The sequence below is a fragment of the Quercus robur genome, chromosome 1, assembly GCF_932294415.1.
Source record: "Quercus robur chromosome 1, dhQueRobu3.1, whole genome shotgun sequence".
Classification (NCBI taxonomy): Eukaryota; Viridiplantae; Streptophyta; class Magnoliopsida; order Fagales; family Fagaceae; genus Quercus; species Quercus robur.
This window is the reverse complement of record NC_065534.1, coordinates 15978599-16002844: the sequence shown is the minus strand read 5'-3', so window position 1 is coordinate 16002844 and position 24246 is coordinate 15978599. Positions and strand designations below refer to the sequence as shown.

Genomic DNA, 24246 nt, shown 5'->3' with positions numbered 1-24246 from the left:
CTTCATATATTGATACAACTAGGGGCGCACCTTTCACCTTTGACTACACTACTCTAAGACCACTTCTCTCTCTCCAACCTGAACCACTACTCTCCTCTCTCTGACTCACTCTTTCATAGTCTCTCTCCTGAGGAGGTGGTGCGTGGGTTTGGTGGTTTAGGTTTAAATTCGATGGGTGTTGTTTCAAATTTGCACTATCTAGTGGTTTGGGTTAGCTGTGAATGGTGGTTTGCATTGGTTGTGGGTTATAGTTTGCTATGGGTTTTATTGAATTAGGGTTTTTTGTGGTGGTGAATTTGCTATGGGGTGGTTGTGGCTTCTGATGCGATGGTGGTGGTTTTGCTATGGATTTTTTTGGGTTTTGTTGCTGCAAGTTTTGGCATGAGTTTCTTTCAACTTATTTTTTTTTAGAGAGTTTCAACCTATGATGTCCACTCCTGATGATAGCTCTTTAAATTCCATCCTGAGTTATTTAGAATTTATGCATAGCTCAAATCATTGTTTACCAATTTAATTCCAGAACTGGCATTTGCAACACCAAATTCATCAGAGGTTTAAGTAGAAATTGTGGCTGACACCTTCATATATTGATACAATAGGCAGCAATTTCCAGTAATTCCACGAATTAATATCCTCTTGTAATCAGAGAAGTTAAAAATAAAAGTGGTATTTTATTTTTTATTTTTAAATCAAAAATCAAGACCTGAAACTTATAAGACAAAATTTTTATGCAGCAAGGATGCAGAATGTAAAGTTACTTAAGCTAACATTCAATTCCTAAACATCAAAGACTAGTTAAGTTGAGTAGAGGATGGGCATGTCAAGTTACTTGAGCTAACATCTAACTCAGTTAATACACTGCTCGTGTGAAGGACTGAAAAGTTGAAAACAAGACAGTAGCAAAAAGTAGGATTACTTTTCCCACGAGATAAATATAATAAGAACTCCTGAACCTCATTGCCTTCAGCAACCAATGTGCTAAGTACATATTCCCAGGTGCAGGAAAAAGGAAAGAGGATTAGAGCAGCTGCAAATGCTGAGTTCACTTTCTTACTCACTGCTTTCCAATAAAGCTCCTCAATGATTGCAACTTCAGAATAGAAAGGGGTTGTACTTAATACACACACGCGCACACACACAAAAGGGTTGCAAACTAAACCTGGTCAGACAAGGACATTGATGGAAACATGCCATTAACAAGAGCATGAAGTGTGCTATACAATCTGGTGTCAACACAACGGTTAACAGCAACCTCACCCTGCAAAAATATATTGAAACTTTGGCATAACAATAATAGAGGCTTTAGACTGCTATTTTTAAACCATGAAGGCACTAAATTACCCTGGAATTAATAATGAAGATTTTTCCTTTAGGAATTCCACCTTAAGATAGCTGAAGTCATCAGTATCTTTGTTTCCAAAACCAGCCTAGAACGGATTGCAATGGGAAGGAAACAATGCCCTGATATCCTGTAAAAAAGGAGAAAAAAGGCTCGTTCAACCATCCAACAAATGCTCTCTCTCTCTCTCTTTGTGCCTGTCTGCAAAATATTATCACCAAAGATTCTATAAGCATGTTTTAGAAATTTTAAGGGAAATGATACAGTGAGATAGATCATGGTTGCCCATGCTCAAGACCAATTTTAACGTGAGAATGCATCATGCTGTTTCTTTACAAATGGCACAAAGTTGAAACCTATCACACGATTCACTGAACCTACATTTTCTTATCATAACCATAAAATGACTCCATGCACCAAGAGCCTGATAGGCACTCCACAAAAGTTGATCAACATACTGTCTTTCAAATAGTATCATGTTTCACCTAGTGTTTAGAATCTCCTTGACTTAAACAAGTAAACCCTGCAAAGAAATTGACTAGGCTTTTTTACATCTAAACACCATGGACTCAATTTCGACTGAACACCCAAACTTTTCTTCTTTTTTTTGGACAGATAATAAGAGTAATATTATTAAGAAAAGAAAGAAAGAAGAATACAGGTGTTCACGATGGGGAACAATGAAAAGACAACAGAAAGCAAAGAAACAAAGAAATCAAGAGACTATTCTAAGAGAAGAAATGAACTCTATAATAGAAGAACAATCCAAGATGCCCCAACACCAAGACCAATCAAAGAGAGTCCGCTGGCACAAACCTTGCAACTGACCCAATAATTTCTCAGTATCCTCGAAGGAGTGATGATTCCGTTCCATCCAAATGGTCCACTTCAAACAGCCTGGGAACAAATGTCAGATATTTGAATTATGTTTCCCAGCCCATTGACACCAACAAAAAAATAAACTCACTACAGAACTTGGCATGACCCATTGAATCCCAAAAATTTGAAGCAACAAAGAATGAGTTGCAGGACAAAGAAGAAAGAGGTGGTCCACACTCCACAGTTTCCTTATTGCAACAACACATACAACACAGATTCGCTAAAGAGAGACCCCTAATCATAAGATTATCCAAACATTTAAAATACTAATAACAGCACAAGTCTCAGAATGTTAATGGATTACATTTTTTTTTTTTTTTTTGAAAAAAAAAAATCAGGATGAAGAAATGGTTGCATATGTAAACCTAGATAAGTAACAAGATGCAGGGGCATCTCAGATAGTGATGTCAGCATAATGGAAATGCTTGTTAGTTAATTGTAAGTAGTTGAAATCCATTAGTGCACATGCGTACTGAGTTGGACATTTAGTTGGTGTAACTACTTCTGTAACAGATTCTGTTATCAATTGGTTACTTTCTGTTACAGCTAGTTCAACCTCTATGCTTAGTAGTATAAATTCTTTGGACTATTGTAATTGCATAATAGTTTTTAGTGAATACATTCCAGCTTTATGCTATTGTTTCAGAGATTAGTTCTCTGTGCAGAGGTGTGCCCATCTATAAGCTACTCTCAAAAACTCCCATTTCTTCTTAAATCTTAGCATAAATCTCTGCGTATTTTGTTGCATCATAACAGGAGGGAACTAATCCCTACGCATGAGATCTTGAATTCATGAGGATCCATCCTGATAACTGAGAAAAAGAGAGGATGCCTCCAATCAAGATTAAAGATTAGAAAATAACTGGTGACCAGAAGTTTCTAACATGCTCAAAGCATTGATATATGGAAACAAAAATGTGACAGGAGAAAGTAGTGGCTACATATTGGCTGAAAAGATATCCTAATCAATGAGTAGAAATTTAACTTCTGCCCATTGATCTGTGTTGAGCAAGGAAGAATCTCATATCACATTACCTTTTAACTTTAAATTCAGACTGAAACTTTTGTTTATCAGGATTATTACAGGGCATACCAAGGAACAAATAAAATGCTTGAGAATCAAACAGCATAGATTGATAGATGTAAAACCTGTTAATGTCCTTAAAAAGATTGCATATATCACCAGTTACCTTCTCGATATAAATAAAGAAAAAGTCCATCAGGGGAAATAACAACAGGCCCTTCTGGTAAAGCCTTCCCATCATGTACATATGAGAACAATGAGGATAAACATAAAACTTGTACTTTCTTGATTACAATGTTTGAACCTCAAATAAAGAATTAAGCCTCAATTTCTTAAAGCATTACCTGCTTAAGGTTGAATATAAATTGTCTAAGTGTGATAAGCCTGAGAAATTGCAAGTGCACTAAAGAAAAAGCAATTGATACCCATTTTTCTGCAACACATGGAAAATAAGGGAATAAAATAATCAGTTGTAATTACAACTATGTTGTTGCAGGACATGGTAACATGCAGAAACTTTTTACATTCAACTTTTCCAAAAAAGACTCAAAATGGGAAAAGAATAAAGAACTAAGTAAGAGTTCTAAAGCCACAAAAAAGTATAATGCGACAAAAATCATTTTGTAGCAAATAACATGAATTGCATTTGTAGGTCATAAAATTGTAGACTGAATATCTTGGTGGAAGACAGGTTAATAGCAAAAATCTTGCATTTCATTTGTAGGTGATGAAACCATAGTCTAAATAGTTTGGTGTACTATAGATAGACTTACCTATTAGACTTTTTGGAGTCAACCCCACAAGAATTTTCATATGCAAGCAATTGATGTTCAAATGCTTTTCTTTTAATATAGGTAACAAGTTCACATGTTCAAATGCTACTTTTCACTAAGAATTCAATGCATATCATTTGAAAGTAAGAAAGCACTACAAAAATTTCATAGACTACTATTCAATTTCATTAAATTTTTGCACTATACAACTATACAAAAACCCAAACCCCTACACATAATTACCCTTATGTATGACTACCCCCGACTTGGTTCACGACTAGATGAACTAAGTTGATCCAGCAAGATCTGTAGACGCCCCATCAGCTGTTGTTGCCTCTCCAAATTACTAGCCAAATGGTCGGTGAAAGTGATATCATGTTCTACAAGAACATCAAGTAATTTCTTACCGAACTGAGACCAACCCGCACATTCATGATCAAATGACCAGTCAACTGGAATAGCAATAGAGTGATCATGGTTGCCTTCAACCATCCTAATCCACAAGATTATGCACTCTTCTTCCAAGAGTGTAGCAAATGTGTATGTCTAAAATTAAAATAGGATTGAATGAATGAATTTTTTTTTTTTAATTTATTAAATTTAAAAAAAAAAAAAAAAACCTTCTTGTTATCTGTCATAGTTCTGGTCTCAAACAAGAACTCTGTACGCTTGTTGGTCTCTAGAAAGTGCGTTGTGTTTGTCTCGACAAAATGATGTAAATGAGTAAGAAACTCATCTAAGCCGCTAAGATCTAGCAAAATATAAATCCCTACGACTTGCAAATAAATCTTTTGCCTGAAAAAATAAACCTTTTCAGTTTTTTTGCAAATCAATGTATACAATTTTACCGATAAGTCTGAGTACTTTGAAGTACATTCGTTCACTCTACGCAATGAGAGTCCAACAAAAGTCAGACGACTAACCTAAAACCTAGATCTAAAAGTTTAAAATGTAAGAAAAACATACCCGATACTGGCGTGGAATCTCAACCTCAGCTAGTGTTGGTGTTGGAAGCTCAACCAATGTTGGAAGCTAAGCCTCAGCCGGTGTTGGAGCCTCAGCCTCAATCTTAGCCTCAAAGGCAGTACTTGGATCTGCTCCCAAAAATAACATCATTGGAAGATACGGCAACATAACGGTGGCGTAAATGTATCCGACTGGAGAATAGTGTGTAGCTACCATACTACTCTCTCACTCAACACCTTATCACTCTCTTCCTTCATTCTTTTCAGTGTTCAGTTTATACTCCATTCTCCGTGTTTAGTTTTTCCTCTCAGGTGCACACTCGCAAAAATGGCATTATACCATCCTGCAACTATAAAGACTCCTACCATTCCAGATAGAAACATCGAAGCCAAATTAGAAGGAAGAAGAAGATTGAGAGAGTTAGGGATTTTAGAGAGAAAGAGAGAAAAATACTCATGGATGAAAATGCAAACCCTAACCCTGAGGCTTCGACTTCAATTAATGCTGCTCCGGCATACCATCCTCCTGCATATGTTGTTCCGTACACTGATCCGGCATACTATCCTCCGACATATGTTCTTCTATATGTTCCATACGCTCTATACACTGCTGCTCTGATGGTAGCTACACACTATTCTCCAGTCGGATACATTTATGCCACCGTATCTTCCAACGATGTCATTTTTAGGAGCAGATCCAAGTACTGCCTCTAAGGCAGAGATTGAGGTTGAGGTTGAGCTTCCAACACCGGCTAAGACTGAGCTTCCAACACCAACACCGGCTGAGGTTAAGATTCCACGCTAGTATCGGGTATGTTTTTCTTACATTTTCAACTTTTAGATCTAGGTTTTAGGTTAGTCATCTGACTTTTGTTGGACTCTCGTTGTGCAAAGTGAACAACTGCACTTCAAAGTACTCAGATTTATCAATAAAATTATGTACATTGATTTGCAAAAAAGACTGAAAAGGTTTATTTTTTCAAATAAAAGATTTATCTGCAAGCGGTAGGGATTATATTTTGCTAGATCTTAGTGGCTTAGATGAGTTTCTTACTCATCTACATCATTTTGTCGAGACCAACACAACGCACTTTCTAGAGACCAACAAATGTACGGAGTTCTTGTTTGAGACGAGAACTATGACAGATAACAAGAAGATTTTTTTTTTTTTTTCTTTTCCTTTTTAAATTTAATAAATTTTTTTAAATAAAAAAAATTTCGTTCAATCCTATTTTAATTTCAGGCGTACACGTTTACTACACTCTTGCAGATTAGGATGGTTGAAGGCAACCACGATCACTCTATTGCTATTCCCGTTGACTAGTCATTTGATCATGGATGTGCAGGTTGGTCTTAATTCAGTAATAAATTACTTGATGTTCTTGTAGAACATGATATCATTTTCACCGACCATCTAGCTAGTACTTTGGAGAGGCAATGACAGCTGATGAGCCGCCTATAGGTCTTGCTAGATCATCCTAGTTCATCTAGTCATGAACCAAGTCGAGGATAGTCATGCATAGGGGCTTGGGTTTTTGTATAGTTGTATAGTGCAAAACTTTTATCAAATTGAATAGTAGTCTATGAAATTTTTGTAGTGCTTTCTTACTTTCAAATGATATGCTTTGAATTCTTAGTGAAAGGTAGCATTTGAACATGTTAACTTGTTACCTATATATAAAAATAAATAAATAAATAAAGCATTTGAACATGTTAACTTGTTAGTCATAATTGGAAACATTCATTTTAAATTTTCAATCCTTTTTTTAATCTACTCAAAATCAACTGTTTTTGGCTTTTTGCATACACTCATTACACATGAGGAATATTCTTGTGGGGTTGACTCCAAAAAGTCTAATTGGTAAGTCTATCTTTAATACGCCAAACTATTTAGACTATGGTTTCATCAAGAGATTCAGTCTACAATTTTAATCTAGCAAGTTTTCTACTTAAGGTAAGTAAAACCAAGTTGGCCAAAACAAAGGAACAAGTTTTCTCCAATTTCACTGCAATGGTCCATATCCCATGATGTCCATATTCCCTTGTAGGGAAACAAGTTCCAGCTTCTGTTGGATTAGGTAGTAGACAAGAAGAATCCCGTTGCCTAGCCTTAGGAAAACAAATTCTGGTTTGTGAAAAGCCACAAGCAAGGGAACGTGAGCATTCCTTTGATACCAAAATCTACCCTGGTGCAAAATGAGGTGACAGGAGCACAACAAGTCTGGATACCAATGGTGCAGTAACATGAAACTCACATTATGCCTCATAACCCAGCATTATTCCAGCTATGGACACACAATCTTCAAGAACCCATACCTTGAAATCAAATCAATTACTCCTCCCATACTGGGAAATCCCATCTTTTTACTCCCCTAACATAGCTGATAGCTCTACTACATAGCTGTCACTTTCCAGCAAGGGAATACAAAAACAACGATCATAATCATATTCATATGCCACTAAACGATTATTGAGTTCCAACCAATAGAAAACACCATTAACATGCACTGCACACTCAAACAGTCTGATTTGAAATTTAAAAAGTGCAAAAGTTAGGGGAACGCCCCTTTCCCATCTAACAGTGCTTCTTGTAGAAAATAATTGTCTCCATATTAACAATGCAACTATAATTAGGAAAATCTGACAACTCAGTGCGTACTAACACAAACTCTGAATGCACATAATCAAAATGAAATCCCATTGCAACATTTGAGCGGGTGTAGCTTGGTTTGGGTAGATGGATAGATGCTTGTCTTGTAAAATTACAAAGGTAGTAGGTTTGACTGCAATGATTACCGAATAGCAACATACCATTAGAACAAGCAATAAACGAACAACCTCTTGGAACCAGTGCGTTCCCTTTAAGCTTATTAGAAGTAGTCATATGTATCAGAGATGTAGGTAAAAATGCATGTTTTAATCCACATTCAGTTACATAGAAGCCTAACAAAGACGATAAATCCCTTTCTTATAACTTGTTGTTTCTCTTCCTTAAAAGTTCCTTAAAATAAGGACTAGAAATAATCTCATGCCACTTTTTTGAAACTCTTCTAAAATCTTACAAACACAGGATCTCAATGAGAAGTTCATCAGTCAAAAACACATCCATTTATTTGCCTGTCTTGTGTTGAAAGTACATATGTTTTGTGTTCTGCAGATAATAGATAGATAGGTCAGAAAGAACCATTTTTTTTTTCTAAAATCTCCCCCCACCCCCCCCCCCCCCCACCACCCCCCCTCCCCTCTCTCTTTGGTGACGAATCAGAATTTTGTAACTCAGTTTTAAGTGGAGTATGAGCTGGCACCCACTAAAGTAAAAATAATAATAATAATAAAATGTATACTAGATTTCAGCCTTTTCGAACCACAAGTAAAAAAAAAAAAAATCATTGTTATTACCTTATTCTATTTCTACATTTAAAAGCTCTCTTTAGTATTCTATTTTCCACATTTAAAAAGCTCTCTTTTTTATTATCTCCCATCACGCCTAGTGCCCCTTCTCTCTCTTTTCTTTTCTTTTTTCCTCTACTCCTATCTCTAGTAACAGCTCTCTTTTGTCATTTTCTTTCCAGCTCCCCCTGTAAGTTTTTTCCCCCTCTACTTTGTAATGGCAAATTTTTATTTTATTGATAAGTTCTACTCTCTAATGGCCTCTCTGTTTCTTTTGTCACCTCTACTCTTCTTTCTATTTATTTTTCTTTTTTTGGGCTCTATTGGAATTCAAACCAAAATCTGGCTTATAGACCTATTCTTATCTTCTTCTTCTTTTTTTGATAAGTAAAGGAAATTTTATTCAAGAACTTAATAATGAGTCACCCGAGTATACAGGCAGCCGGGGACCAACATAATCAAATACATAAATTACAAGCATCTATCAAATCATAGACCGAAGAAATAGAATGACTTCCTATGATAGACATCCAATCCAATAGAGTTTTAAAGAAGAAAAGTTTTAAATCAGCTATAGTCCTTTCAGAATCTTCAAAACACCAGTTGTTTCTCTCCCGCCAAATGCACCACATCAAACAATGAGGGATAGCCATCCAAATAACACCATTACGATGATGACCAAAATTTCCTTGCCATTAAGCAAGGAGCTCAACTACAGTCTTTGGCATTGCCCAGTGGATGCCAAACAAGGTGAACACCATAGACCATAACTCATAAACAATAGGACAATGTAGTAAAAGATGGTCTACTGATTCTCCATTACTTTTGCACATATAAGACCAATCTAGAATCAATACCTTCTTCTTACGTAAATTATCAATAGTCAAGATCGTTCCTAAAGCTACAGTCCAAACAAAAAATGCAACTCTAGAAGGAACCTTTTGCTTCCAAATACTTCACCAAGGGAAGGATTGAGTACATACACCCAACAAAGCCTGATAGTAACTGCTTACCTCAAAACCCTTGCTCTTAGTAGGTGTCCAACACATCTTATCCTCACCAATACCTCTCAATGAGACTCCATATATAACATTCCAAAAAATAGACAAAGAATTTGATTCCCTATTCTTATCTATTAGGAACAAAGTAAGAAAGGCCCGATTATTACTTTTAATACACTAATACATATTATTTAAGTTTTATATATGTAAAAAATATATTTAGAATTTAGTGCCTCATTTCACTCGGGCTCGGGCTTCTGTCTCTTGCCTTAGGCGATACAAGGTCTTAGCACTTCGCTATCATAGTCTCTCTCCCGAGGAGGTGGTGCGTGGGTTTTGTGGTTTGGGTTTGAATTTGGTGGGTGTTGTTTCAGATCTACAGTGGCTGGTGGTTTGGGTTGGCTGTGGATAGTTGTGGGTGGTCGTTTGTGTTGGTCGTGGATTATAGTTTGCAATGGTTTTTTTGAATTAGGGTTTTCGGTGGTGGTGGATTTGCTATAGGGTGGTTGTGGCTTCCGATGTGGTGGTGGTGGTTTTGCTATGGATTTTTTTTGGGTTTTTTCGATTTGGGTTTTGTTGCTTTGGGTTTGGCTGGGTTTTGGTATGGGTTTCTTTTGGCTTGTTAGTTGTCTGTGGCAGTGGTTGTGTCAGAACCACAACCAGAATCTGGTTTAATATATAAGCTAGCTAGCAAAGGAGGAAGGATTAAAACGGGGAAAAAAAATTAACTTCAAAAACCTATAACCCTAATTTAGGGTTCGAATCCACGAAGAGGCCTTACAAGTTATCACTGTATTTATATTGTTAATCACCAATCAATTACGCAAGTACAGTATCTGTAAAGGAACTGGACTAAGAATTAATCATGTAATTTAACAGGGAAAAAAAATTGTTCATCTATGAAACCAGAAAAAATAAAAAATGAAAATAAAAATCAAAGCAAAATCGTGAAAATAATAATTGAAAACTGAAAATAGCGAATATGAGAGGAAAGTTAAGGGCTTGTTTAGTTTGGCCATGGCTCAGTTTTCATAACTCAATACTCATAACTCATAACTCAAACTCAAAACCCATAACTCATAACCCAAACCTCACTTTATCTCAAAAACTCCAAAATTCTTATTTGGTCACATAACTCACCTTTTGCCATCATAACTCATATTTCAGAAACTAAAAACACCAAAATTCTGTTTTTAGTTTCCATCATCCATCACTCAAATTTTTGAGTTTTGAGAGATGGAAACATCACCCAAAAACCAAGTCAAACAAGATTTTTTCGATGGGACCCACGCATTTTGGAAACTCAGTGATGAAAACTGAGTGATATCACTCAAAATCATGGTGATCCAAACAAGCCCTAAGGGGCTGCTTGAATTTTGGTGTTTCCATCACTCATCACTCAAAAATGGTGGGACCCATGGAGATGCAACCTGTTTGGATTTGTTTTTAAGTTTTGTTTCCATCACTCAATTCTCACATTTTTGAGTAATGAGTTAGCAAAACTGAAAACAAGTTTTGGGTGTTTTGAGTTATGGAAACTGAGTTATGATGGCATTTTTGTAAATATACACACATATGAGGGACCCACGATCAGAGTATTGTCACTTCTAGGCACTACTTTTCAGAACCCCACCAATGGCTCCTTCAGCACCACAACTCCTTCATAGTTCACACCACAAATCCAAACCACACAAAAAAAAAAAACACATCCAACCTCATACCTCCTCACGCACACCCTCAGCCCAGCCACACCTACCGAGCCCCACCTCAGCCAACCCGCGCCGCCCCAAACTCAGACCATTCTTCACGACACTGCTGCACCGATAGTGCCAATGTCTTACATACTATTTACAACTACTCATTTTCAAAGTAACTAGACCAGAGTTAACGGCAAAGTATCCCAAAATGCAATTAGATTACCATAGCTAGCTCAGGTTCTTCAAACACAACTTAAACAGCAATCTGTACCAGCAAAAATCAATGGAATATAGATGTTGGGGAGCAATATCATTCTTAGGAAAAATCAATGTAATCAACATCTATATTTGTAAGAATGGCATGCTGCTACCCAACATCAATCTGAAGCAGCAAAAAACAATGGAATCAATCCCCCGCAATTATTATTACATTACTCCCATATTTAGCAAGAGATTCAAAATGGGGAAAAAATTTCACCTTCTTGTTCTGTATAGAAGATGGCATGCAAACAAAGCCATATGTGTTAATAATAAACAAAGCAGACCCATAGCATTTTTAACTAAACAATGGTAATCTCTAATTAAAGATTTTTTTTATGTTTCAGGTCCCAGAAAACCCAGATTCAGTACCAAACAGAAAATAACAAAACCCAGTAAAATTAAACTTAGAAATCTAAACATATCAAGTCAGACCCACTTGAATTCAATCAAGATCAACTCGAAATTTAACATCAAAATCCATACAAATCACTAATAATAGAAAGAAAAAAGGAAATTTTGTGACAGATGAAGCTCTCAAAGTAGCAAAATTTACCTCAAATTTTGCTCACTCTTCAGGTGGACTTAAGTTCTGTTTCCCTTCTCTTTTTTTCTTCGGGTCAGAGTTCTTTTCCATGATGACTGATCGGCGCCGCTGCTGCACGTCGGAGGAGATCTTGCAAACTGGGTGACGATGGGCAAGAGGTAGGCGCCGCTGGGTGACGGTGGAGATCGGCGCCGCAGGTCCAAACTTGGATTTCCTTCGTCGAGGGTTTTGGAAGAATATGTGAGCCTTGACATGGTGCTCGGGCAGTGGGTACCACAAAAGTTAAATTTTTTGAATTATCAGAAGATATGGAAACAAGCGGCAAATATGCCAACTTAGAAAGTAGGGTTATTTTAAGCAATAAGGTATAGATTATTGAGTGATGAGTGATGGGTATTGAGCGAGAACGAAATGGGAAAATAGGCATAATTTACCAACTATCTAGTTAATAGGTCCGGTTTTGAAAGAAATTGGGTTATTAACATCTCGACTTTAAGACAGTCGATTTTTGGGAGTGTAAATCGACTCTCACAGAGTTGGTTTTGATGGTCGGTGACATCTGATGTGGCGTTATTGCCAGGTGGCAACCATCTGAAAATCGACTATCAGAGACTCGATTTCCATGTTGGTGTCACGTGCCATTGACGTGGACCCACGTGGAAGCCACCTGGAAACCGAGTCTATGAAGGTCGATTTCTAATAGGATATTTTTGAATTTAACGCTCTCTCTTCAGTCACCCACCCACTCACTCTCCCTCATACGCCTCTCTGTCTCAGCACTCTCTCACTCACCCTCTCCTTCTCTCACTCTCTCAGCGTCACCGTCGCCGACGCCGGCCCCAACCCACTCACCCTCTCAGCCTCACCGACCCAGTCTCAGTCACCCTCTCACTCTCTCGCTCACCTACGCGGTATCTGAAAGAAATAGAAGAAAAAAAGGTGAGTCCCTTTATGTATTTTGCAATGTAATCAGTTCGTTTTTTTTTTTTTTTTTTTTTTTTTTTTTTGTATAAGGAGCATTTTTCTTCATTCCCAGATTGTTGCTTCAATTCCTTCCCATTTTTCAAGTATGCCATTTCTCACTTACTTTTTTAGATTCGAATTTTATGTTCGAATTAAGACAAATTTCGAAGACCCATTTTAGATAACATCAGTATTTTTTTTTTTTTTTTGTTTGAGTATATTATTGTGATGAAGGAGGACAAAAAAATGGCATGACATGTGGTGTAGCTTTGAAGGGGATGAATTTGGGTATTTGATTGCAGATAACACAGATGCTTCAGATTCATCTTTGGTAGGTTTTAGAAAGACCATAAGAAATGTAGAATGTACTGCTGTGCTGCTGTGCAGATAAACACTTAGAAATGAAATAAGACAAATTAATAAGCAAAGCACTTAAAAATCCAAATTTCTCTTTGACAGACCAATATATAAGATGCTGGTGTGTTCGTGTGTGTGCGTGTGTGTGAGAGAGAGAGAGATGCATTTGGCTTAGAAATTGAACTGCAACATGATGAAATATCAATGTGGGTATATTGGGAAGTATTCCTGAAATAAGAAATATAGATAGGGTCAAAATGAAATCTTAGTGTGTTATAAAATGATTATTATCAAGTAGTTTTGAATGGGGCTTTCAATGATATTGAGATGCATAATTGAGCTAAATGGATACATTCTATAATTTGGTTTTGATAACATAGCTTTTAATTTAGTTTGCTAAAGCAGCAACAAAGAATTGGATTTAGTTTCATTTCTGGTTCTTGGTTTCTGTGCCTGTCGATGAATTATTTGAGAATCTAATGACTAAATTATTTGAGAATTTAATGATATTGAAAGGCTCAATTGAGAATTGTGATAAAATAATTCTAATCAAGGAGTTTTTAATGGGTTTTGACGATTTTGAAATGATTGAGCTAAATGGATACATTCTCTCTGGTTGGGTACATTATGGTATTTGTAGGTCAATTGTGTCGCATTTTTAGTTTAGTTTGCTTTCATTTTGTGGTTTTAGATTCTATGCCTGTTGATGAGCGTCTTTTGAATTTAATAACTTTGAAATGATCCGTGTGGGTAATGTAAATGCCATATTTTTAGTCCTTGGGTACTTGGAAGTATTGCTGAAATGAGAAATGTGAATGGTTTGAGATGGATTCTGATAAACCTTATAAAATAATTCTAATCAAGTAGTTTTGGATGGGACTTTTGAGGTATTGAAATGCATAAAATATCATTTGAACTGAATGGATACATTGGCTGGTAAAATAGATTCGTTTTTGGTTGCATTTTGTTTTCTTTATGGTATTTACTCATCAGTTATAGAAATTTGTTTCTTTTATCTTAGAATTCTTAGGATCTCAAGGAGTTTTATGTATGCTGATTAGGGAGCCCTGAGTAGTCACACTCATTTCCTTCGAATATTTTAGCATCTCAAGATGCTAGAGAATTCTCTGTTTGTTGCTATGATCTTGAATAAACCAGGTTTTTTCCATGATCTGGAATAAACCACCAGGTTGTTTTATTGGTTTATGTTAACTGATTTTAGGTTTTAGGTGTAAGCTACCATGGTAGCACTGTCTATCACATTGCCTAAGGGTTAACAATGGGGGTGCTTAGTGCTTACTGGTAGTGTTTGTATGGTGTCTGTTGTTTTGGTTTGAAGTTGTTTAATTGATTTTAAATATATAGGGCTCATAATTCTGGTTCACCTGGTGTATATACATATAAATACATGTCCTTTTTCTCAACATGTTTATATTCTGGGAATTACTATGTCAATACATGAGCTTGCCTGGCTGGTTGTAGAAATATAGAAAACAAAAATGATCCCTATCACCAGTTCGAAACAAAATTCTAAAACACCTCAAGAACCCCATCATGGGCAACTAATCTCCCTGCTGCTGATGTAGCACCTCCCTATAGAAAACTTGAGTGCTGAAAAACACCTTTCTTCTTTTGACCCACATACAAAGGCCTTGATGTGCTGAGCACAAAAATCCACTTAGAACCCTCAACTGTGTTAATAAGCATCCCTGTTTGCCTGTATAAAAGCATTCCACTCTCTACAATTACTTCATATGCTTCCCTCTCTTTCTGTAATACCAAACGACAGAGAATGTAAAGTTATAACAGTGAAATATATGCACTTATCCACATTCATAAGAAGCCACTTAGTTATCTATCTAGGCACTTATCTAGGTTGCAAAGATGCTTATGGGAGTGTGTGCATGTAAATTCAACACAACAAATTTGATGAAGAAACAAGATTGGAGGGGGTCCATTTCATAGTTAAGATATTATTTTTTGGATCTAATGTATAAAGAGCCATGCTACTTAAAATTTTAAATGATGTTGCAGTGGATACACTTAAATTTGTAATATTTAATCTAAACCATGAAATGAACACATTTAAAATGGAGAGGGGGTGTATTATTGGAATGCAGTAACAGATGGTATGATTAGTAATACTTACTGGTCCAAGATACGCGATGCATTGACGTTGTAGAACAGTCCTTAGGCACCTTTCAAGATTTAGGTCTTTACCATCACCAACATCCAACCTTCAGTTTCAGAGGAGGAGAAAAATAAAGTCAGAAATGAGTGATAAAGAAGGATAAGGCTAAATCGAAAGCAATTATACCAAGAAAGAAAAAGTTAATTTTCATGAGTACCAGTAGAAGAAAGGTTGGGTGCTCTTGCTATCAGACCAGACATCATAGTAGAAGTGTAAATTGTGTCCATAACGATGGCATGGATCAATCTGAAAAAAAAAAAAAAAAAAAACAAAGATTAACAAAGCCCATTAGTCCAGCGATTCTACTTCCTTACCTATTAATTGGGGACTAACAACATGGAACCTATTAATATCCAAAAATATAAATCCATAGAAGATATGTACTTAGCTAGACCACTATTCAAAAGCCCAAAACTTGAGCTCAATTTGAAATTTCATCCAAAAAAAAAGTCACCAATTCCTATATAGGAAGCATACATTGGCCAAGTTTGACTCTCTTTTTTAAGTCTTATTATGAGAAGTGACTAGGAATACATGTCCCCTAAATTCCTAATATCTAATACAGCAATCGTTTTTGAAACCATCACTTGACCAAAATTAGATTGTTTTGAGGAAAATATTACTTTCTCCATTTTTTGATGGAAACGTTAAAAAAAGCAGAAAGAACAAAACTGCATCAGATTTAGAAAGAAGCATGTCTGGTATAAGCATATGAACTTACAGCTTCAAGCCAGTGTTGTAGTGCTGTTGATGATTCTAGGGAATAACAAGCTTTAGCATTTTGAATATTGAATTCTTTTAGATAACTAAACTAAATTATTTTGCATATTGAATTCTTTTTTAAAATTATTTCTCGTATTTTGCATATTGTAATAAATAAAAAATCTAATGCCATATAATTGTCAATAATCAGTTATTCAAATTATTGAACTCTCTCTCTCTCTCTCTCATATGCACTCTGCAAACCATGCAATACATACACAACAAGAAGTTGCTTAATTAAAGCTTTGGGACAAAGATTGTTCCTTTGTGCTCTATTTTTGACCTATTAGATGGATGCAGCTTGAAAGTAATAATTATTTGTATTTTGTGGTTTTGTTAGAGGTTTGTTCAAATAACCTATATAAAAGAAAAAGTTAGATGTAACATCAAATGCATACCTTGTTTCATTATGTATTATTATTGACAATATTTTTTAGGTTGTTTTTGTTTTTGTTTTCAATAATGTCTAGTATGTGCTAATTGCTTATCATTTTTGTGCAGTATGGCTGCTGCAAATGCTGGAGAGATTAACCATGCGCAGCCTGGCCCCATTGACACGTCAGTGTTGACGTTGCAGCCCAACCATCGATCAGAAGCCATTTGGAATGGGCAGGTAAAACACACCACTAAAGATTTCACTTTTTTTTTTTGTGGTGAATTTTGTGTGTGGTGAACTTAATTACCAAATACCCTTAATTCACAGGGATTGCTGAAATTACAAATCTTCCTCCTAATTACAAAATTAACCATAACTAATAGAGTTAAAACCCAAATCAAAAACTGTTTTATCTCTAAAACACAAATAAGTAGACCTTTAAAACCATACAAATTATACTTTAATTGGACTTCAAATGTGGGCCCCACAAAAGAAACCTTGACTAGACAAATTTGTGAAATGGTAGCAAGTTAATCTTCCATGGCTGCATTATTAGGAGTACTAGTCTTTCTAGGAAAGGGATTGGCAGTAACCTGTATAAAGGCTTTTGTATAGTCAATAAAATAGATGGAGAGATTGAATTGAATGAATTTTTTTTTTTTTTTGATAAATAATGAAGTATTGAACCAAAATATAGTCACCCAAGTATACAGGATGTATACAATTGGGGACCAAAAACAGTCAAGCATCTAAAAATTACAATCATCTATCAAATCACAAACTGAAAATAAAGAGTGACTTTTTACAGCTAACATCCAATCCAATAAAGTTCAAAAGAAAAAAAAATTCTGATCCGGTAAAGTCCTCTCTAAATCCTCAAAACTCCAATTATTCCTCTCTTGCCAAATACACCACATCAAATGATGAGGGTCAGCCTTCCAAATATCACCCTTATGATGACGCCCAAACTTCCAAATATCCATTACAATTATGCCTAAACTTTCCTTGCCAACAAGCTAATAGATCAACTATAGTCCTCGACGTCACCCAATGGATATCAAACATTACAAAAACCATAGATCATAACTCAGTAGCAATAGGACAATGAAGTAACGGATGGTCTACTGAATTCCTCACTGCCTTTGCACCTAAAACACCAGCTCCAAATCCAAACATTCCTTTTTCATGAATTATCCACCGTTAGAATTTTCCCCAAAGTTGCAGTCCAAACAAAGAAAGCAACTCTAGATGGGACCTTTGGAAAAATTCATAACAGTTGCCACATAAGCCTTCTTATCACGACTGATTCTGAATAACTCCAGAAAACACATCTTTAAGGGGCTCTCCCTACACCACAGGTCATGCCAAAACTTCACTCCAAACCCATCCCTAAAATCAAACTAAATGTATTGGAAAAAATTAGGCCAACCACATCTTATAGTCTTCCACAGACTCACTCCATGAGGCCCTGTAACAAAATTAGAGCACCAGCCACCTCCCTCACAGCCATACTTAACCCCTATCACCCTCATCCACAACGCCTCTTTCTCAATTCCAAATCTTCAAAACCATTTTCCCAACAAAGCTTCATTAAAACATCGCAAACTCCTAATAGCCAAACCCCCATACTGTAGAGGAGCACCACTTGACCAAATGAAATTTGGACTCATCCCCCAAACCACTTTCTTCTCCGCCACAATCGCACATGTCTAGGTTGTGACAATTTCCTGTGTAAAGCACTGTGCCAACAACCGACCGGTCTATATGAACTCAGAAAATAGCTTATAGAGGCATTATCAAATCGAAGAGAAAATTTAAAGTGACTGAAGCCTCAGTCAAAAGATTAAAGTGAACCTGAACATAGTGGATTCATAGGAATATGCTTTTATTTCATTTAATCTTCAGTACTGTTTAGGTACTCATCAACTACACAACTCATTGCCACGGCATGGAGATTACTATCTTCAAGTGCCATACAATTACTAGTGCTTTCTATTTAATAGAACTTGCTCCTTCTCCAATCAGATTCCAGATAGTATTGAACATCTCTAACTTCATAGTTTAATAGAATTGCATCCCACTGAGCTGTAGCTCAGTTATGTCCACTTGCTACAACTTGAGACAAAACCATCATGCTTGCTACCTCAGGGAATGTTGAATTTCAGCTTTGGACCGCATTAGAAAAACATGAAATGACATCAGGTAAAAATAACACAAAATAAGACATAATTCTCTAAAGTATTACATTTGAAAGGCCTGAACAATATTATTTGGTGCTTTCAGTTTAAACTGGTTATATAATATGAGTCATATGCATCTTGCATATTATCAATTGATTTGCCACATGGTGTTTTAAAATCCAGATTGTTAAAAGAACTGAAAAAGAGAGAATCAAGATTAATGTCCCATTGAAGTTCTAACATCATAAATAATAATAAAAATACTAATTAAAGAACACACCAGTCTTTCATTGAAAAAATGAAGGGAAAATGTTTTAAAAAGAAGTGTTGCAAGTCCCGTATTGAAAGAATGAAAGAAGACGTTATGATTCTCCTTGTTATAAGGGTAGGATTGCTTAGCCAAAAAAAAGGTAGGGTTTAAACAAGAAGAGTTACAAATCCTATGTTGGAAAAATAGAGGAAGATGTTATGTTTCTTCCTCTTTAAATAGCACACTCATTCAAGTATCTTAAGTATTGAACACATGGACTAACTTTTACTTGGCTTAGTATTCTTAAGTTTGATGAATACCTTAGTCCATCTATTTTTAGTATAATAATAACAATAATGTATGTGAATATTTGATCTCTTTTCCTCAGTTGCTGGTTCAGTTGCTAGTTGTTGAGAAAGGCCCAAAAACAAGAGAAGGATATCTTTTTTCTTAAAAATTGGAGAAACTTTCAGTGTAAAAATGAACAAAATGATTCCCTGTCCCTGTGTACACATATAATTTGCTTTATGGGTTGAATGGACTTCATAACAGGTGAAATTTTTTATTTGGAGAATTTTGCAAATTTCTTTTTTCGTGTCTATATTTATCATTGAAAAAAAGAAGAAATGGCCCGTCATTCCATATTTCAGCTGCCTTAGTTCCACAAAAACTTCAAAAGCAAATTTGCAAGCCCTTTTAAGGAGTAAAACTTCAAACGCAAGTGTGAAAGTTCAGAATGAGAAAAGAGGGTCGCATGGGCTAGAGAATTGATAGACGAAGAAGCAGAACAGTTCCTCATGCCTCGTTTCATTGACCCAGATTCAGAAAGACCTTGGCTTGCCCAAAGAATGGCCTTGAGGATACCATATTCTGCGTAAAGTTAATGGAAGGAGACCTGCTTATGCTTCCCAGCAACTAATATAAGATCTGCATAATACGTTTTATTTTTAAGTCTTTGATTGGTCAAGTTATGAGAGAATAGCATGGTGCCTTTTGATGTATGAACTTCCTCTATAGATTGTTTGGCTTATATTTTGTGAACTTGTCCGATCAGCTTGTGTTAAGATTCTTTCAAATAGTGTTTCAAAAGGGACAGTATCATTTTCAGCAATTCGTGACTGATGGTTTTGTAGAAGCAAGATGGTTTCTCCATTTGAAAAACCAGTTTTAGTTTCTCGGAACAAGCAGTGAGCATTTTATCAATTATTTAATAATAGGTCTCATGTTGACCGCCATGAAGATCAAAACTATAAACACATGGGTTATGACTTTATGTTAAGTGCCAACTTTGGCATCAACTTTAGCGCTCGTTTGATCTGGCATATGTATTTCATGCAAGACCTACAAGGGTTATGACTTTATGTTAAGTCCCATTTGGTCCATTTCGGTCTAATTTGGTTCACTTAGGTCCACTTTGGTTAATTCGGTCCAATTCAGTCTATTTGGTCCTTTTGGTCTATTTTGGTCCAATTCGGTCCACTTAGGTCCATTCCGTCCATTTAGGTTCATTCAGTTCACTGCAGTCCAATTCGGTCTATTAGGTTCATTCAGTCTATTTTAGTCCACTTCAATCCTATTCACTTTCCTGTTGAAATTAGTTCCCAACTTGGGATTAAAAAAAAAAAAAATCCCCCAGTGGAAGTCGACCATCTTATAGTCGATTTCCACTGGGGTTTTTTTTTTTTTTGTTTTTGGCACAGCAGTAAACCATAATTGGTTTCCCTTCCCCTGCAGCAGTAAACTAGAGCCAGAACACATAACATGAGCAGCGGTAAACAAGTAGATACAAGCATATGATACTGGTAAATTGCTCGTATATCATATGCAAACAACTGGATTCAAACAGTTACTATTCATACCCATTATAGGTTCCCTATTAACGGACAAAAAACATTCAATACTAGCTATCATCGCTTCAAAGGAGGGCCCTGTGGTTGAATTTGCCAAAGTAGTAGCTACTAATGCCAAAGTAATATAATTGCTGGCATTATAGGCAAAAGCTGCACAACGCAACTATAGTAACAAGTACAATGGACAGCAAATAGTTCAATTACAACAACATTCAACAATAACCAAAATAACAACTAATAAATACAACATAGTCTCCATATTTGTCTACCACTTGTCCATACTAAACCATACTGATACAACATACTCTACATAGTTACCAAGCACTTCTCCATACTGATACAACAGACTCTACATAGTCACCTAGCACTTGTCCATACAGAAGATAACCACAAGTCCCACGTACAATGTGACTTAGCAAAATCGAGTTTCCGCTTGCCTGCCAAAAATTAAAATACGGTCATTAGTTTCCAAATGCAAAGAACAATAAGAAAATGAAATTTTGAATATATTATATAAAAACAGTGAGGGTACTTGCCTAGTTTATAGCAGTACCACTTGTCGATGCCCCACGGGAATTGGGACAACTTCTACGGTTATGCCCCTCTTGATGACACACTCCGCATCGTTGCCTCGGTTGAGTCTCCCTCAAGTCTGGATCTTCCCTCCGGCTTCCCCGTTCTCGCTGTACCCCATCCATTTCATTCCTTATTCTTGACTTCACAGGACGACCTATGCCCCGCAACAGCAGTGGGTCAGGCACCCATCGTGGTCCGGAAACGTCCCTCCACTCAGACTCTGACTTTGGTACCACAAAATTATGTGAATATGTGAGAATGGCGTTGTTCAAACTGTAACATGGGTCAATATATTTGGTCGCATTGAGATGCAGATCTTGAAGAACTTTAATTGCATGTGAACAAGGGATCTTCAAGTTTTGCCACTTTCTGCAACCACATGTTCTAGCAAATATGCGCACTTCATGACTGTGGTTTCCCCCTCCACCTCTATGGTCATTGTACGGGGTAACCACCTGATATACACCCTCTGCATGATTAAAATTCCTCACAGTGTGTCCTGCAATTTTCTGCTCATTTCTGCTATAGATCTCCATTGCATAATCACTCCACAGCTTACCTCGAGAGAGATCAGAAGTAATTTGTTTATGTCGATCGTGGAAATATGCAACAAGTTTGCACCAAGTGAAATGAACCATTGCAGCAATGGGCAAACCGCGGGCACCTTTAAGTACCCCATTAAAGCACTCGGAGATATTGGTTGTCATTGCCCCATAACGTCTTCCACCATCATGTGACTGGGTCCATTTCTCCACATCCTCACTCACTAGATATGTGTATGGCATATAACGTTCAATCCGCGTATCAGTAGGGTCTACACCCCTCAGTAAATTAATCTCGGCCTCCTTAATGGTTTGCATTATGGACTTAAATTTAGCTTCATTACTCGCATATCCAGCTTTCAAGGCCAATGCCTTTAGAATCGGGTTATCAAAGTGTCTGTTGAAGTTGCTAGCAACATGTCGAAGGCAATATCGGTGATATACCTGTTCTCTTTCGTCCTCACGTCTAGGCCACTCTCGAATGGCACATTTGATACCTTTATGTCGGTCAGAAATAATACAAATGCCATCGTTAGGTATGACATGCTCTATGGAAGTCCTGAGACACTCTAAAAACCACCCCCAACTAGCCCCTGACTCCTTGTTCACAACAGCGAAGGTGAGAGGCAAAACCTTTTGGTTAGCATCGGTTGCCATTGCAATCATCAATACCCCTTTGTATTTACCATACAGATGAGTCCCGTCAATACTAATCACTGGCCTGCAATATTGGAATGCAGCAATGCATGGAGCGAATGCCCAATATACATAGCGTAGTACCGCAGTACCTTCGTCTGGCCTAGGTATGGTGTGATAGCTGTACTGGGTACCTGAGTCCTCATCCAAGTATGCCAACAACAACTTTCGCAACTTTTGGTAAGACTCCTCCCAATCCCCAAATATCTTAGCAATTGCCTTTTGTTTTGCGTCCCATACTTTATCGTAAGAAAGCTCATGATTATACTTAGTACGTATGATCTCCCATAGGTCATCAATACGTGTAGTGTGATTTTTTTGCAATTTTCCCACAATTTCTGATGCAACAAAATGCGAATCCATCATTCTACCATCTCTTTTTAGGCCAAAGGGTATACAAGTGTGTGGACCCACATAAGACGTAACCATCCACATACCATTGAATTTAGTCTTCATGTATGCCCCAACATACCACTTGCAGTTGTCATCAACACATGCGGCGCACAATTTCGTTTTGGTCGACCTCCGGATTATAAAATTTCTATTATCCTTTGCTGCGTATATTATCAATGCATGCTTCACCGCATCTTTATTTGCAAAAGTCAACCCTTTAGAAAAATGCATCCCATCTTCCCAAGTAGAGACAAATGGTATCTGAAGACGTGAAGGATCAACCATATCTTCCCAAGTATTTGAGTAGAATGACTCAGCAGGAGGTCTGTAGCCAGTGGTCGTATTTCTATTATACTGGACACCAATATCATCATTTGCATCACCTTCATCATGGTCCTCCATATTTTCCTCTTCAAAATTGGGAACGACTTCATGTTCATCCACATCGTTCTCAAAGTCGCCTTGCTCAATCCTCTCTTCGTACTCATCCACAACCTCAACATTTTCACCATCATTCGCAACATGATCTTCATCTTCGTCTTCCTCCTCTAAATGTGTCTCTTCACGATAGAGGGTTTCACTAGTATTAGCAACATGATCTTGAGATGGGAGCGTATAACCTCCCATCGTATACCCTTGTGCAGTATACCCTCCCATCGTATACCCTCCCATTGTAGTGCATCCATCATCTAGGGCTATAAATTGTAAAGCCGTAGTTGTTTCTTGCACCACCTCAGTAGTGTTATCTGCAGGCGCCTCTAAACTTACATACAACTCAGCAGCATTTACTTGGGGCATTTTCTGGATCCTATTAAACATCATCTTTACATGTTTATCTTCTTTGATCGCCATATACCCATAATTTATCCGTTCATGAAGGACTTCTTGTGGGTAACGATAAATAATCTTGATGTCATACCAAGCAGGATTCAATTTCAATTCGTCCATTATTTTCCTCTTCAAATCATTCAACGTCTTCAACTTACGACGTAACATCATGTAGTAGCATTCGATACCCTCCCCTCTAAATGGGAATCCGTCAATCCCTTCAGGATTGTGAAGGGGTCCACCGAAGTATACATTTATATCAATATTCTTCAAAGATTGTGAACCAATTAGAGAGCCAAGCCAAGGAAATTTATGTTAGTGACATATTTTATCTCTTTCATTTATGTTCGAATTACAAAACCTTTTCTATCTACTCAAAGTACAAAAATTACAAGGGATCTAAAAGTGT

General features: G+C 36.8%; 2 protein-coding genes and 1 long non-coding RNA gene across 6 annotated transcripts; all 3 read right to left on the bottom strand.

Moving 5' to 3' along the window:
• Positions 1–744: 744 nt before the first annotated feature.
• On the bottom strand, positions 745–12251 carry LOC126723086 (uncharacterized). Of its 4 annotated transcripts, none has more exons than XR_007654148.1 (4): positions 11883–12251; positions 3587–3675; positions 2156–2236; positions 745–1469 (listed from the first exon to the last, which is right to left on the bottom strand). It is a non-coding gene; the product is annotated as an uncharacterized LOC126723086 (long non-coding RNA). The 4 variants fall into 4 exon arrangements; XR_007654146.1 differs by lacking the exon at positions 3587–3675 and having other exon boundaries at positions 745–1258; positions 1342–1469; positions 11883–12250; XR_007654147.1 differs by lacking the exon at positions 3587–3675 and having other exon boundaries at positions 745–1258; positions 1383–1469; positions 11883–12249.
• A 2535-nt stretch (positions 12252–14786) lies between these two features.
• LOC126723462 (IQ domain-containing protein IQM5-like) lies at positions 14787–21135 on the bottom strand. The gene is made up of 4 exons (XM_050426921.1): positions 21121–21135; positions 15542–15630; positions 15343–15430; positions 14787–14963 (listed from the first exon to the last, which is right to left on the bottom strand). The coding sequence occupies exons 1-4, from the start codon at positions 21133–21135 to the stop codon at positions 14787–14789; spliced, it is 369 nt and encodes a 122-aa protein (XP_050282878.1).
• On the bottom strand, positions 20890–23957 carry LOC126723398 (uncharacterized). Its single transcript, XM_050426810.1, has 2 exons — positions 21339–23957; positions 20890–21239 (listed from the first exon to the last, which is right to left on the bottom strand). The coding sequence occupies exon 1, from the start codon at positions 23955–23957 to the stop codon at positions 21339–21341; it is 2619 nt and encodes an 872-aa protein (XP_050282767.1). The 3' UTR covers positions 20890–21239.
• Between the last annotated feature and the right edge of the window lie 289 nt (positions 23958–24246).

Excerpts from the sequence above, each read along its gene's own strand:
- LOC126723462 (XM_050426921.1), bottom strand. Across the intron at positions 15,431-15,541 it reads ACCCAACCTTTCTTCTACTG|GTTGGATGTTGGTGATGGTA; the intron begins GTACTCATGAAA and ends CTGAAACTGAAG. Across the intron at positions 14,964-15,342 it reads GCATCGCGTATCTTGGACCA|AAAGAGAGGGAAGCATATGA; the intron begins GTAAGTATTACT and ends TTGGTATTACAG.
- LOC126723398 (XM_050426810.1), bottom strand. The coding sequence starts at position 23,957 with ATGGACGAATTGAAATTGAATCCTGCTTGGTATGACATCAAGATTATT.